Source organism: Nipponia nippon, unplaced genomic scaffold, assembly GCF_047370975.1.
Source record: "Nipponia nippon isolate SJK-2023a ecotype South Korea unplaced genomic scaffold, ASM4737097v1 scaffold_3, whole genome shotgun sequence".
Taxonomy (NCBI): domain Eukaryota; kingdom Metazoa; phylum Chordata; class Aves; order Pelecaniformes; family Threskiornithidae; genus Nipponia; species Nipponia nippon.
Genome location: NW_028262347.1, coordinates 10,504,006 through 10,519,941, shown reverse-complemented (window position 1 = coordinate 10,519,941; position 15,936 = coordinate 10,504,006). Strand labels below are relative to the sequence as shown.

Sequence of the window (15,936 nt, the reverse complement as noted above, 5' to 3'; positions counted from 1 at the left end):
CATACAAACAGCATTAATCCTGTTTTCATTTAAGTAAAATACAACACTTGCTTTCAGTGAAATAATGATGAGTACAAGATCTGATGAAGAGTTTAAAATAGCAGATGGTGTCACTTTGAAAGCAGGGAGGTAGCTGCATAGAAGCAGCAGCATGCAGGATATTCTGGTCTTGCACCTTCAGATGGTACTTAGTTCTTTAAAGCAAAAGCAGGAAAGTGATTGATGTTACTCAGCAAACAGTCTGCTTCTTGCATCCCCGGCGGTGGTGCTTATCACTTCAGAGTTCTGCTACAGCAATACTTACAGAAGCCTTTGTCAACAAAATGCAGTTATGAAAGGAACTAGCATGGATTCTCAGCCAAAAAAATCCTGTCTTGGTGAGCAAGTCCCTCTAGGACTGCTTGGAACCATTCCTGAACTTGCTACCAGTCACCTCTTGTGATATGGATGATTAATAAACCTAAAGCTTGTCCTAATTGTTGGTAAAGAGTCAGTTGTCTGTCCAGTGGGAGAAGGGATGCAAAAGCTCTCCTCTCTACCCCACAGGTGGCCCAGATATATTTGTGTATCTTTTCCTAAGACATTTCTAAGCTGACATTGAGTTCTACATGGCCTTGAGAATTTGGTTATAAGAAGAGATTGCTTGTCATGTGGTTTTTCCAAATACTTGTAATTCTGGTTATCAGCCCTTATACCCAAGTGTATGTAGACATGGAGCCATAATACAGGATAATACAGGTCTTTTAGTTCCTAAACCCTCAGAATTATACTGCTCTTTAATTCACTGTGAGAAAAATCCAAACTTCAATCTGTTATATATACATACATATTTTATAGATACATATATATATACGTGTGTGTGTGTGTATACATATCTATCTATTTTTTATACAGACCTCTGGACTGTATGTAAGCACAGACCACAAGCTAAATCCTTATTCTGGTACAAATTCAAGGTGATTTATATCTAGCATGAATTAACATTTTTCTCAAATTTGAATTTGCCTTGGTAGGAAAACTAGTCTTTCCTAGTCATTCAAAAACAGAATTCTATTACAGTGAAAGCTGTTAAAAATAGAAAACATTTTCATGCATGAAATTGAATCAGTCATGATTCAGTTATGGCTTATGTGTCTAGTCATTAATTAGCCATGGTTTATGTGACCATTTCATTACTAATCGAAAATACTATACTTGCATTAAATGTATTTATTGCATTGTGAATAATATGCCTGTCTAAAAATTTCCTACATTTTTGTTATTCAATTTAGTCATTAGTCCCTGAGTAAATTTTGCTGCCACCTAGCTAGAGATCAGACACAGTAAGATATGGATAAACATGATGAAACTCTTAGTGTTAATTTAAATGAATTTTAAATTACAATTATCAAGAAAGATAATGTAGGTGTGCTGGAAGTCTGGCTCCTGCAAATGGCAATTTTTTCTGCTGTAACAGACCTCAGCAGCCCTCAAAGATTATTTGCCAGCCCTAACAAACCTAAATTCTTACATATTAAATGTTTTATATTACATATTCTACATATTAAAATCTGTATATGAACATGGAGAGTATCAATTTTCTTCTGCAACATTTCAGCTGTCCCTTCCTTAGTCTCCTGCTGCTATTGTTTGAAATACTTATTCTTGGATAATAAATTTTCTAATCCAGATTATTTCTTTCTAAATTCAGTCTGCTCTTTCTGCTTGCTGCAGCTTGACTCTACTACAGAAGGTAGCAAGCAGTTCCCACAGCAGGTAAAAGGGAGATATTTGGATGGATAACGCAGGCACAACTGCTACTTAACCATACCTTTTCCAGATGAGAACAGTGTCCAGTGCATAGCTACACAACCTGAGATCAGGTGATGCCAAAATCCCTCAAGTCACTCAAGAGCAATGTAAATGGGTAAAACAGAAAACAGATCCCTCAAGATCTGCAAATCTCGGCACATAACCGACCTAATCAGATCCCATTGCAGCAACAAAGTTGTACAGACCGTTGGAGGGGGCTCAATATCTCATTTTCATACTATGTTACCTTTGCTCTTTACCATATTCACCAACCAGAGGAAAAAAAAAACAGTTAGAAATACACTGCAAACCATGCTCAATGCTTGAATTATACAATTATGTCCTTCATGGGCTCTTCAGGCCTACATGCTTTTAGTGTAGCTCTGTTAGGCTTATATAAATATACCCCTCCTGTCCTCTGGAAACCCAATCCATTTCAATCTGTAATGTAAATAGTTTCTTTTTAACATGCAGTGTGTGCTGATTTCACCTTAATTATATATTTCCCATTGCGAGAATTCAAACTGTGGGATATTGGGAAAGAATTTAACCAGCAGTCTATAAAGAACAGGGGCTGAAGCTTGGCTTCCATTAACACCTCATTAGGCAGAGCCTGTACTGTATGTAAAATGAGCTAATGATTTTTAAATGTAGTTGTCAACCTATAACTTAATAATGTAACTTTATTCCACTGTAATACCAAGTGAGTGATAATACTTTTTTATCTCTACAAATCAAAATGAAGCTATTGGAGTACATTATTACCCTAAGCAAGATCTTCGTTGGTCATCATCAAACACTGACTTTTAATGCAACCATACCACTAATACCACAAGTGGTACTAATTGCAGTGTAAATTTTCTGATAGACAAAAGCTGACAGTTTGAGGAAAACACCTTCAAGTCCTGGATATAAATATAGTTCAGCTTACTAAAAGTGAAGTTAGAACCATGAAATGACTGTTAGGTGGTTATAGGATTAGTTCTAACCCCATATAAAGGAACAGCAAAATTCTTATGTTTGAGTTTACTGTGAATAAAGACTATTCTCTATCTTACCAAAAATCAACATTACAGTTTGCATTAACTTGACAGGTTTAACAGTAGTTCAAGAATGCACGACTTTCATTAACTCCCACTGAAGCTGAGTAAATGACCATAGAGTCAAACAGGGGTTGCACAATATATCCCTTAATTGGCAAGGGGATTGTGGTATTCCTATCCATCAGGTGACCCCTCTGCGCAAGGGTTAGGACCTGATCTTGTTGCAGTGGGTTTGGAAGCATGTGTGCACCGCAGGTGGAGCCTGGTTTGCTGTGAGAGCAAAAAGTTCTCTTTAAAATAAGGATAACTAGTTGCAAATACTTCTCCCATAACAAAAAAATATGTTGTCCATAAACCTCATCATACTTGTCAGAGAAGCTTTTAACTTACCAGTCAGCACTAGCCTATCTTGCAATGGCCTGAATCCCAATTAACCACCAGCATCCACAGTTACAAAGGGAGGGAGTGAGCAGGCATGCTTACTTTCATGTTTCAGGGTCTTTGCAGTGGAATTTAGAACTGAATTTACAGCTACTCCACACTGAAAATTTACACATACAGGCTTCATCATCTGTACCAACACAGCAACTCACAGGACAGGCTGGAGCAGCTTTGTAAAGAGGGTGCACGGCCGCCTGTTCATAACTACCCCATGCCTAGCTGGTACTCGCAGCAGCCCCTCTCTGGAGTCAAAGCAATTAAGATGAGGGACCCTCCTGCTGTTCCTGTTTGATTAGTGAATACAGCAATGACATTTACTCATTGTCTTCATGCTTGGTCGCTACATTCTTTTGGCTGGGAGAGTTGCAGTAGCTGTTCCCAGGGTGCAGGCAGGTATGCCATTTCTAACCTTTGGCTCAGCATAAGTGGTCATGCACTCACTGACTGCAACACAGCTTGTAAAATCAGTCACATTTCATAAGTGTCAAAAATGCGACAGGGTATTGTACAAGGCGAAATATAAGATGGTGATGTGTGTGTCCATGGTAGAGAATTTACTTGGGACAGATCTTTCTGTGTCATCGGATCTGAGTGAACTGACATCAGGCAGGGGAAGTTTGGCCCTCTGTGAGAAATGGGAGTTTTAAAATCTCCTTGAAAATATGAGAGTTATGATGTGTTATGGCCAAATTACTGGCTCCCTGCTGAAAATGGAAGTAGTATGCAGTGAAATGTACACTGATTCCAAGCAGCGGAAAAACAATTACTTCTACAAGTGAGCACAGAAGCGGTTAACAGTCGCAGCACCAGAGTGGGGAGCTTGCCAAAACTGGCAGCTAAGCCAGAGTCCTGAACCAACATAACAGTACTGTGCTTTTCTCATCTCCCTTACCTCATCACAAGCAAACAAATATCAATAATAATGATAGCCTTAGTAATTACACCTAGAAATGAATTAAGTGTTCAAATGCGCATTTTCAACAGTAAGAGATGTGAAAGGATTATATAATCAGCATTTGTCACTCATTCCTACTGTACTCTGAAACCATAGGCTAAAAAAGAAGTGGTTTATGTATTAAAAGGGGTCATATAACTTATTTCATTGAAAGCAATTAATTGTTCACTTACAAGACAGCTTTCCATGGCAAATCTTTCTTTCTTTAAAACGTGTTTCACTGCCCTATAAAAACAAACCCCATTTCTTATAGCTTCCTAGCAAGACATTCAGACCAATTATCCTATTCAGCTTCTCTCTTTATAATTGGTAATTTAGCTTGCTATATAAAACACAATTAAACCTTGTTTAGACTAAGGCTGTCTACACGTGGAGCTGTAGCTGATGCTAATTCTTAAATCTTAGCCATACTTAAAATAGGTATTCTAATGCACTTCACACTGATGCAGCTTAGTTATCACTTTCATAACCATAGAAATGTTCCTGAGTAAATTAGCATTTGCTCATTCCAAACTATGTCAGCAAAAAGGCATTTTCTTTTCATCTTTGCATAAGAGAGAATATCAAAACATTACTGATTGGCCAATCATCAATTTATCCTGCACACTTACATTTTTTCACTCCTACTGCAATAATTGCCTGTTATATATATATAGATATATTTCTAAGTACATAACCTACAAATGTATGTACTGCTGCAGAGAACTGAAATGTCATGGTTGTGCACAGGTATTTTTATACATACACAGGATTAAAACCAAATCATAAGGAAGAGTTTAAATCACATGCAATCCAGAAACGAACAAGGACGTACTCTGAAGGAGCTAAGGAAGAATGGTTCAGGCTTCAGGTAAACTGAAACTTAAATAATTTAAAACAAAAAAAAAAGTTATAAGTACTCTACATACATATCTCAGAAAAAATAACATTTTTTTTCTTTGGGTAACTCAGTTAAACTGCAAGCAGTCTTACACTGGCAGTTAGTCATTTTAATTATAGTGTGATGACACTTGCTAGTTTAGAAAATGAATCATATGGTTGCAGAGGAATTCAGTCTTTTTGCCTTAGCTATATTTGTAGATAGATAGAATTCTAAAAGTGAAACAGACATTTAATTGTTTAAGGGTTACTTGAAGCATAAAAGTATATTTATTCAGCAATAATTTCATGTTATCTTCTCCATTTCTTTCCCTCTTATTAGAGACCAGACATCCTTCTGACAGCATGGAGGATACGACAGAATGACAAGCAAATCTGACACACTTTCAGGTAGAAGAATATTTCAGTAGCCTGAAATCATCACTGTAAGTGCCTTAAATCTTCCTGAATGCTGTAAAATTAATTATGGATACAGTTTAGTACAAGGAAACAATTCACAAGATTTCTGAACAGGAATATTTTACTCTGTCAAAGGACCATAATTTAACCCCAATGCAATACTTTCAGTGCAGTCAATGAACTTGCATTAGCATAAAGTCTTTAAAAACCTGACACACTGACCTACCTTTATGTGACAGACGTAACCTTGGCTGCCTTGTATCTGTTGCATGACATCCAGTCGGTAACTCTAGTAACAAGCCATATAGTGCCAGGATTAAAAGGTCCTGGGCAGATGCCATCCTGCCCAAGATCAAATTCTTGCACTCTTCACTTAACTGCTGCTGTTTGTTTGTTGTTTTGGTGGGTTTTTTTTAAGGCTCCAAGTTCCACTTCTACTTTCCCAGTGCAGTTAGATCTCTCTCTTTGGTCAGTTTGTGGGGTATCTCTATGGGAAATTCAGCGTTCATCAGAGAAACACACAGCCTCAGCTAGCCTTTTGTCAAGCTGTGCAAATGTCATGTAAAAATATTCCCTCCCTAGGACAATTGTTTATAAAGTGCGAGGACATTCCAAGGCGTTACTCTGCAGTGTTGTGTCTTGAGCTCTCTTTAGTAACTCTGCCAGTGGATTCAGGAAGAAGCTGTATTTTCAGTCCCTCCTGCAAGGCAATTCATTCAGAGAAGGAGGGAGGGAAAAAAAAAAAAAAAAGAAGAAAGCACCCTCCTCCTTGGTGCTCTTCAGAACTCAGCCCCTTGCTCTGACTTGCCAAACAGCTAGTTTTAATTCACCTTTCACCTTTGCTAATTAAAAACAAGAAGTGCCATTCCCTCCTGGAGTTGCAGGATCCACCCAGCAGGGAAGCCGGGCTGTCAGGCTGCTGTATTTACTGAGAAAGTTCAGGGAGGGCTGAGGCAGCGTACAGTACTAACTGCTTCTAGGAAGCATTTTAACCCACGTGCCGTGCACTGATTCCTCAATTGCTTCATGGTTTCACGTTGTAAAGCATCAGCAGAAAGATCAGAATTCCTCCCATCCCTCCCTTTCAAAAAGTCATTTCAGCTTTTGTTCCCAGCTCATTTTTAGAGGAGGATTAACCCTTGCATTAACTATTTAAGTACATTATCACTTAGAGTCATTAAACAGCATGCTACTAAGTGGATCAGAATAAAAAGATTCCAGTTGTATATCCTTTCTTACTTTAAAAAAAAGGTTTAGTTGTTGTGATTTTTTTTTTTCCAAATGTGGTTTTACACAGTGGCTTCTCTCCATTACATTTTAAATGTCTGTAAGTCTGGAATCTTAGGTCATCTATACATGTCAGTAAATTTGCTTATCTGACTAAAAGCCTGTAGGATTGGGTAGTATTTAAAAAAAAAAAAAACCTGAGCAAAGTGCTGTGATAACCTGATAAACAGCATCAGATTTACAAGTGTCAAGCAGCTACCTCTTATATTGCACCTAAAAAATATCAGAGAACTTCATTTCTTTTTCGTGTCATTTGTAACTTAAAAATATACCCATGGCAAGAACTAAATTTTTATGTATCAAGACATAAATCTATTTCCGGAATACATTAATTAAGGAATAAAGTTCTCTGTAATTAAGACCTCATGCATAGAATCATTTAGAATTTTGCGAGGTGCATTTTAGTCATTAACAATTGCCCTTTTTTTAATGGGATGGAGAATTAAAGTCATGTTAAATCCTTATACTTGTCATTGTTTTACACAGAAAAAGAATCACAAAGAAAGGAAAATGAAAACTAATATATGCATTTGACAATAATGCACTCAAACAAATTTTGTAGCCAACAAAAGATAATGATATCTGGAGAGAAAGATTAAATAAGAAATTTATGTATGCCGGCAAACTGAGAAGAACCCAGTACAATAATATAGTTAATCATTGTAATAGCAGGATACATGGATGGGAGAAGACAGATCTGTTCAAGAAGAATAAAAAATACAAACTACTAGGACAGAAAAAAAAATGCAACTTTGGTGAAAAGACAGAAGTAAATCATGACAGTGCCCAAGGACTCCTGGAGACTGTATAATCAGGAGCGGGGAGGAGGTCATGTCTACCTGTTAGTTCTCCAACAGCAGGACACATACACATACCTGCGCTTGCTTTAAATCAGCTGGAAACTGTGCCAACAGCAGTTAAACCACAGGAGCAAGAGCTAAATCACACAGCTATTTGCTCCATTTCTTGCACACAACTGCAGGTTGCACTGAATTTTATGCTGATGTGCCGACTGTCTGGCAGTAGCTCAGCATGTGTACTTGAGACATTTTCAGTGGAGAAGGCAATGTAGGCTCTGCCTCCAAGCACTGACCTCAGCATACATGAGCTTATCATCTACCCGACGGGATTATTATTATTGACGCCTTTCTGTAGTACTGAAGCATATAAATGTTCTGCATTTGACCATTAAAGTCTGCTGTAAATGAGCATGATGTGGTGCCTGTTGAGGTTAGTGAGGACTGAAAATTTTCATTTGTCTTTGGATGTGATTCTGTGAGTTCTTATTGAAATACTTGCATTTTTCCTCAAAAAAAAAGATTCAGTTAATAGAATTCTCAAAGACTCACTCTTTCTCAACATAAATCTGCAAAATTTAAACATTTCTGATTCTGAGATAGTCTAAATGGAATTTTATCTTTGAAGGATCCTGATATGGAAAACTTAACACTCCTAATTTAATGTATGTATTTTCAAAAAGGACACAAAAATACAAAAGTGAGCTCACAGTATGAAAACTAAAACCATATTCAGTGAATAAAGGAAACATTAGTGCAAGCCCCAAAATCTTGCCTCTCCCTAGAAGTCCTCTATAAACTGTAGTAGGGTCTTGTTTATTAATTTTCCCAGGCTGCAGCTAAGATTGTAGATGCTCAACAGACTGAATAGTTAGACTTCAGGTATCCTGAGGTAACCTTCAGAAAACCAAAAAGTTAGTCCGACAAGTTCAAAACAATTTCCCCAACTTTAAAGTTCAGGTTTCATTTTTCCAGTTGGGGAAAGGGAACTGGGTGGTGGAAGGGACAAGGGAGCTGCTGGAAACTATGGGCCCAATTTTGTATTTAGATAAGATGTAGTGTGAAGCAGGTCTATTCAAACAAGACATAAACACAAATAAGAGCAAATCCCTGCCAATGTGAGCTTACATGCACTCACACGCATTTCTAACCCACACATCCCCAGCCATTACACAGCTCCTTGGCTCCCTACAAACACAATGTGACCCAGGGCTGGAGCTCCAGCAGAGTCAGAAATACCCGAACACGCTGATTTTCATATTTGTGCCCAAAGACAAAGCTTTTTTGTCTGAAATCTGATTCTCAAGCAGGGTGGGCGGTGCGGGTGCCTCAGGCTCCTTCCCCTGCCTGCCGAGGGAAGGGCCATGGAGCAAAGATGCAGAAGCAGAAGCTGGAGCTGCCGCTTGACGTTAAGGCTTTGGCTGTCAGCAAGAGGTGCTGGCATGGGAAAGCTGGGAAAGGCTGCTGAGCACAGGGAAAGATGCCTGCACTGGAAAGAGACCTAACAGAATAGAAGAGAAAGGGAAAATTCACATATCAGTATATGCAGGAGACTGATTTTTTTCCTAAGTAAAGTTAATGATCTCACAGAGTTAATCCTCACTTTATTTTTCTTAAATTGTTGTATAAGGATCACAAGCCTTACAACCTTGCACAACAGGTTTTGATGCAAAGCAAGCAGTGGAAAGGTACACACAATTTCAAGTCAGGAGAAACTTGTGGCCTCAGGCAAGGCAGTCAAGCTCTTTGCCTCAGCATCTTTTCAATTAAATAGGCATATGGTCTTGCCTCAAGGGGTGTTTTGAGAGACTTTTTCCTAAAGGATTTTAAACAGTAGGTAGAAGGATGGCAACAAGATGTTCAAATATTAGGATTCAGTCTTAGATGAGTACAAACACAGGTGCCCCAGGGCTGTGGTGTCTGCATATAGTACAGTGCTGGGTCTCTGAAGAGTAAACAAGGTGGGTTTGCTGCTTATTTTCTGTTAATAAGGCAAATACAACAGATCTTTGTCAAACCTGAGTTTGTTTCAGTAGTAATATCTCCAGTTAAGTAAATGCTGACAGATAAATAAAAAATCATGCCTGTAAACCTGTAAGTAAAGAGCGTTTGAAAATTCAAATGCAAACCCCGTATTTGATTGCTGGGGTAGAATCCCTATAATTGCACTGTCCTGAAGAGGAAGGTAACAGGTTTTCTTAATAGAAAAGCAAAAAATAAGGTTGTTGTGTACATTTGCATTCTTTATGTACAGTAAAAGAGCTACAAATTAATAGTGAATTGCTATGTAAAGTCTGTGAACCATAGTTTGATTTGCTGCAGCCGCTGCAGATCCAGAGCAATTCTAATGAAGTCATTGAGACTGTAAATCTAAACACTCTAGCAGAAAATACTTCTGACATATTGTGTGAACTGGTTTAAGTTTAACTGATAGAGTGAAATGTAAACGCAGGAGCATGATATAAATAAGTAGATCTGCAGCTACTACCACTAATAACAAATTCTAAACATTATAACTATAAAGCAAAATGAAGTGTTTAGAAATTTTAACGCTGGGGTGGTCCAAGAATTGCCATAACCATAACTTAAAACAAGGTTTAAAAGTTACAAGACTGCTTCCTTCTTCTGATGACGATAGACTGAGCCATGGCAGGAATTCTCTCTTTCGTTATTGAGCTATGCTTGAAGGTCTAAAGGAGGTGTGCAAATCCAAGAGGAGCTGTGTGGCTTTCACTGAAGGTAATGATGCCTGTATCTGCATTAGTACTGTAACCTGTGGTAGCTGTATTGCACAGGTAATCATATCTTCACTTATTTAATAGGCAAAGTTTTAAAAGACACTTGAAGAACTTCTTCTTTTACAGTACTTCATCTGCAAAACTTTTTTATGCCACTACTTATCCACTGGGCATTGCAGTTCTTGTTGGCATGTCAGCTTTCAAATTCTATCATATAGAAATCCTTAGAACAGATGTAGGAGTTGAAGGAAAAATCTATATACCATGTAATTGCTATCTCTGCCTTATCTCTGCCTTTGAGGTGGGAATTCATGTTTGCTCCAGTCCCCATTACAAACTGGTAACTGGTTCTCTTGCGTCAGCAGTACTGGAAGAAACAGTAACACAGAACTGCTTGTCATCGACATGTTGCAGGTACTGCAGCCTCATAACTCCCAATCAACCCATAAAAAATTCTGTGGACACATTAAGTAAGAGTGCTGACAAGACATAACAAGAACAAGAAAAAGCTGATCCGACAGGTGAGTAATCTCTCAATAATATCTTCTGGGATCTCTCTCAACGAAAGGAGCAGAACCACTGCTTGGATGACCCCACTGACCCTAGGGAGGATATGCTAACTGATAGCAGAAGAATGTTGCCAGGTCCTGTTTGATACAAGGAAATAACAGGAAATAATAATAATAAAACTTAGTCCTCATATGGAATTTTCAGATTAGAAATGTTTTAGGCCTTTGCTTTTGTCTGCAACTGTTGGATCTTAACACTGCGTGAAAGTAGATGTGTTTATATGTAATGTGTCCAGGACGGGAAAGCATTATTTCTCTTGTTTTATACACAGCGCATTCTCTCTTTGATCCAAGATCAAATTTAGACAATATTCATTAAGCAAAAGAGTTTGACAGAACATGAACCTGTACTTCAAGCTAACCACAAAATTACACGGTAAATTAATGCTCTGGAGGAAAAAAAGAATTTTCAATTAAATTACTTTCCTCTTAATTCCAGAAAGGCTGGGTTTTGACGGGTAAATATTGAAACATACTGTCCTTGGAACATTGTTGTTTGCAGTAGCATCATTTCTATGACTAATTACAGGTGAATGTCAATACTACTTGGGACATAGATTGCATACCTTGGTTAACCTATAAAAAACAGGTGGAATAAATGCTTCTGTCTTCAAATGCAGACTTCTTGAGGGATTTGTTTATAGGCTGCACTAAAAAAATGGCATATCAGTGTATCTTATTCCTGAAAGCAACTCCATGTGCCTGACTTACAATTAGTACATGGGTCACAGCAATCTGTATGGTTAGTTATGGATGAAAATCAAATTACTGATTTCTCTAGGGGAATGTATTTTTGATGATATTTGCTACTAAATAATTGCTGAAGTGTCTCAAAAGAAAAAAAAAAGAAACAGTTGTTTGTTGAAGATCAAGATGAAATATGGCATGTCATATTTTCCACTGATCACTGAGCAGGAAATAAAAATGTAATGGTCAAAAGTCTAATATTAAGTAATTATGGCTATCAGATATTTCCTATTAACTCAGAATGAGGAATATATTTTATTAAAAGTTAATGATGCCCTTTTTTATCCCAAATGACCAATATGAATACTGTGTAGTTCTCCCTTTAAATGATTTTGCTTCCTATTGATTCTTGATTCTTCACTATTTAAAAAAGAAACAAAACAACAAACAAAACACTAGGTATACAAAACCAATATTTTATGCCTTAAAGATGCCATTTAGTTGCTTCAGTTCTTAGCTATTAATTTCTCTATGCAAGAATGAAGTGGTTTGGCCATTAACAGAGACAGCTGTAAACAAAAGTTTACTTTCATTGATCAGACACATGAAGATATAACCCACAAATTTTCTCTCCGAAGCCTACGGCCATCTTTTGATGCAATTATTACCTTAAAGGTGAAAGGGAAAGCATTTGTAAAAAATAAACCATTTTGACCACAAATCAGTTGCAGGTTTTAAAGCTGCAAATGCATTTTGATGCAAAATATTTGAAAATCGGTTCCAGTTTTATTGCCCACTAATGGATTCCACATTCCTTCTTGAGCAAGGTGATGACATCATCAGTCTGGACATAAGTCCTGGGCTACGCTTAGTTTGTATTTTTACTTACACCTATTAGTGGAATACCTACACCATGACAGATCCCAAAAGCAGAGTGCAAGACTTGGTATATGCTATGATTTGCATCAGTGGGATGTAATCTGCTTTCACGAATGAATTAGATTTCTTGTGACAGCAATGTGGGTCCAAAAACTGAAGAAAAGATGAAGGGAATCTAAAGACACACTTTCAGGCATTTAATATGGAGCATGCTTGGAAGTGCAACTGCAATACAGAAAGAAGCTTAGTTGATATGCTTCTGTGTCACAGTGGTCAAAGCATTAATTCTCTCCTTGGTTTAAAGATGCTCATAGGTATATATCCTGCTTTGAATCCCTTTACAGTTGTCAAGCAGCTAACGTTTGGGTACTGTAACACTGAGTACTGAAGCATACAAATCCCCAGTATTTTGCAGCAATTCCTGGTGAGCAGTGGCTGATCTCGCTGTAGCAATAGACAGCTTTGGGAAGTGCAGGAGATGTCAAATCTTTCAAATTCTGTACAAAAGGTCTCAAAGGAATGAGGAGTCCAGTGTGGTGGGAACTGAACAATATCTGTTTCCTTTAAGATCTTTCGAAATCCCAGCATTAACCAGATCTTCACTTTCAAAGGAGAAAAACAAAAAAATCCATTGCTACATTTCTAACTGCTTTACCATATGCACACACACATACACAACCATAGCCAATAATGCCTCTATGTAAGAGAACTTCTTGTCTGATTGACTTACTGCCCTTTGCTGTGCAATAGTTGAAACAAAAAGATCTGGCTTTGCATTCAGAACTTGGGTGTTCCTTACACCATAGACACTTTTTTTTGCCATCTGCTTTATTATTATCATGAAGAAAGTAATTATCGTTGGATTTCACTTTTGACGTCTGTCTAGACAGATATTTATTTGAACCACCAACACATTCACTTAAGGAAAAAAAAAAAAAAAAGAAAAAAAAAACAAAGACCAAACCAGAGGCTTTAATACATTTTCTTTATTGAAGAGCCAACAACTTGAACTTACAAGAAGTCTCTGGACAGGGTATCAAACAGCATTAAGTTAATCCTTTAAATTACAACCTTGAGGAAGTGAGAGAGTGAGTCAGTCTATTTTACAACTAGATAAGTGAATACTTTATCTCAGGGAAATCTGTTGTCTGCCTGTTAAGATCATTTATATCATTATTAAGGATGGACAAGTATTACCTTCACCTGCTAAGGTACTGCCATCTTCATAGTCATTTGACATTGTTCCAGTAACAAAACCAATGATTACAGTCATTACAATAACTACTCAGAAATCCAGTTTTACAGCTGTGTAGTAAAAGTGCAGTAGTATTGCCAGATGTGAGAAACAAAGCAAAAATTGAATCCTAAGGCTGTGTTGGCTGATACAGAAATTTCATATACATAAATTTCCCCAATTCAAAAGAACAGCAACGAGATAGAAGCATAAACAGGAGGCGAGCAATTGTCTGTATGAATGTGGAAAGCTGTCCTCAGGCAAGGGAGGTTCACTCCCTTGCCATAGCTGAGCTGAATTCAAAGTGAGAGGCTGGAGCTATGAAACAGGGTATCAAGAAAAATCTAGGAAAGTGTCGTGGCAGCAGGATGACTTAGACAGTGGACTGACTGGCTTGGGATGTGGTTAAAGCCATGTTATTTGGGTCATTTTTAACTAGCATATCCTGCCCTGCTGGGGAGGTGTACCGGATGATGTATCAGTTGTTTTCCATCCCTTGATGCTATGATCTTATAAACGTTGTGGCTCAGGACCATGTCTATTTTGAATTAACAAACTACTTTGTATGTAATGGGCAAGGCAAGGATTAGAGAGCTGATTAATTAGACCAGTACTAGACTATTTATGTAGGGACTTTGTATACTCGGTGAGGACACAGTGAAAACCACACTTCTCTGGTTAATCTCTCTGTAGGGATTCTCTGAATCATAATTTGTTTTTATATAAGTGACCATCTTCCTCCAACACCAAAGGAGGGCATGACCCAAAAGGGAAAGTCACCATGGACTGTAGTTTAGTCTGTTATGACTTCCCTGCTCTAACACAAAGCACATGTGTATTCCCTAAAATAGAAAAGTTAAAGTAGGCAAAACCAGAAGGACATACAAATTATGGCTGCCTGGGGGAAGCCCTGATTTACAATACAGCAAGTTATACAGTCTGGGGTTGCTGTGCTACTTGATGCTCAGCATAATTGCTATAGCAGTTACTATGATAAAGTTTTAAAAATAACTATAATTAAAATATTAGGTAGTTGTTAAATCATCTGGAATACAAAAGCGGTCTGTAAAGTGCAGAACCCTCTCATTTTGGTTCCTGTGTATCACTTCTGCATTCTGTGTAGCTCTTATTCCTTCAGTTATATTTTCCTAAGGTTTCAGAGCCAAATTATTGCATCACCAAAAAGGCTAGAAACAGGATGGCCTCGTTTTCTGGTTGTGTAAAATGACTTGATTCAATTTCTATTAATAGGGACAGCTAGGAACACCAAATATCCTGAAATTATAACTCTATTGGTGAGAAATGTGAATATGCTAAAAATATTAATTCAAAAAACCCCCTATTTTATGCATTAAATTCTCCAAACTGAATTTTGGGGGTTACATCAAGTTAATTGCAGCACTATTTGTGAGAACTGAAAACACAATAAATAAAATACACTTCTGTTCCAGTAATCCAAGGCAATACTTCAGACTTCTCCTTCAGACTACAAACAGTCCCACTGATTTCAACAGTGGCATTCATGTGCTTTAATTTAAGCATGCGGTTAAGTGATTTTCTGGGTCAGGGTTCAAAATCCTGAATTTTTTAGTAGTAGAAAAATAGGAATTAAAACAAAAAAAAATTTTGTTCCCAGTAACAGTGTTAGAAAAGAACAAACTATTCCTTAGTTTTAAACTTATTTTTCCCATTTCAGGAATTCCTCCAAAAGAGATGATAATTTCTGTGAAACTGATTCCAGGTAGAGACCACATTTTTTGCATCTGTACAGTAAAAAATCAGTTCTGAGGTGGTGGAAAACTGAGGTTTTATGGGGTAAGTAGGGCAGAGCCGGTTCCAGAGAAATGAGGGCAGGCAAAGGGGGGCCAGGGGTGGAAGTGGGATTGGAAGGTACCTCTCCAATGCTAAGAGGATTGGGGGATGCTTTGTGGCTACAAGAGTGAGTGGCACAAACTGGCCTGTGTCCATACTGTTCATGTACTATAGTGCAGATTGGCCACATCCACTTACATAAAGCGTGGACCAAAGGTTTCCCTGTGATCCTGAGCTGCTGAGGTGTGATTATCACCCTGTGTGTTTTGTTAGTTTCAAACTGTCTAACAATACCTTGGGGGTTGTGTTGCAGTTCACTAGTTTGGCATTTTTATGAAACAAAATTAAGGTTCTGTGATTGCGTGCCATCAGGTGAGTTATGAAGGCTTGTGAGCTTTTCTGAGGATGCAAAGCCTACAGAGATA

General features: G+C 37.8%; 1 protein-coding gene and 1 long non-coding RNA gene across 2 annotated transcripts in view; one reads left to right on the top strand and one right to left on the bottom strand.

The window, feature by feature from the left end:
* Positions 1-6,387, bottom strand: part of SEMA3E (semaphorin 3E) — a 155,122-nt gene extending 148,735 nt beyond the window's left edge. Inside the window, exon 1 of the mRNA XM_009462920.2 lies at positions 5,735-6,387. Within this exon, the coding sequence (XP_009461195.1) occupies positions 5,735-5,849 (115 nt within the window). The 5' untranslated portion in view covers positions 5,850-6,387. The remainder of the gene's footprint in view (positions 1-5,734) is intronic.
* On the top strand, positions 4,943-15,473 carry LOC148054498 (uncharacterized). Its single transcript, XR_015706678.1, has 4 exons — positions 4,943-5,080; positions 5,432-5,534; positions 10,745-10,851; positions 15,396-15,473. It is a non-coding gene; the product is annotated as an uncharacterized LOC148054498 (long non-coding RNA).
* Positions 15,474-15,936: the final 463 nt, after the last annotated feature.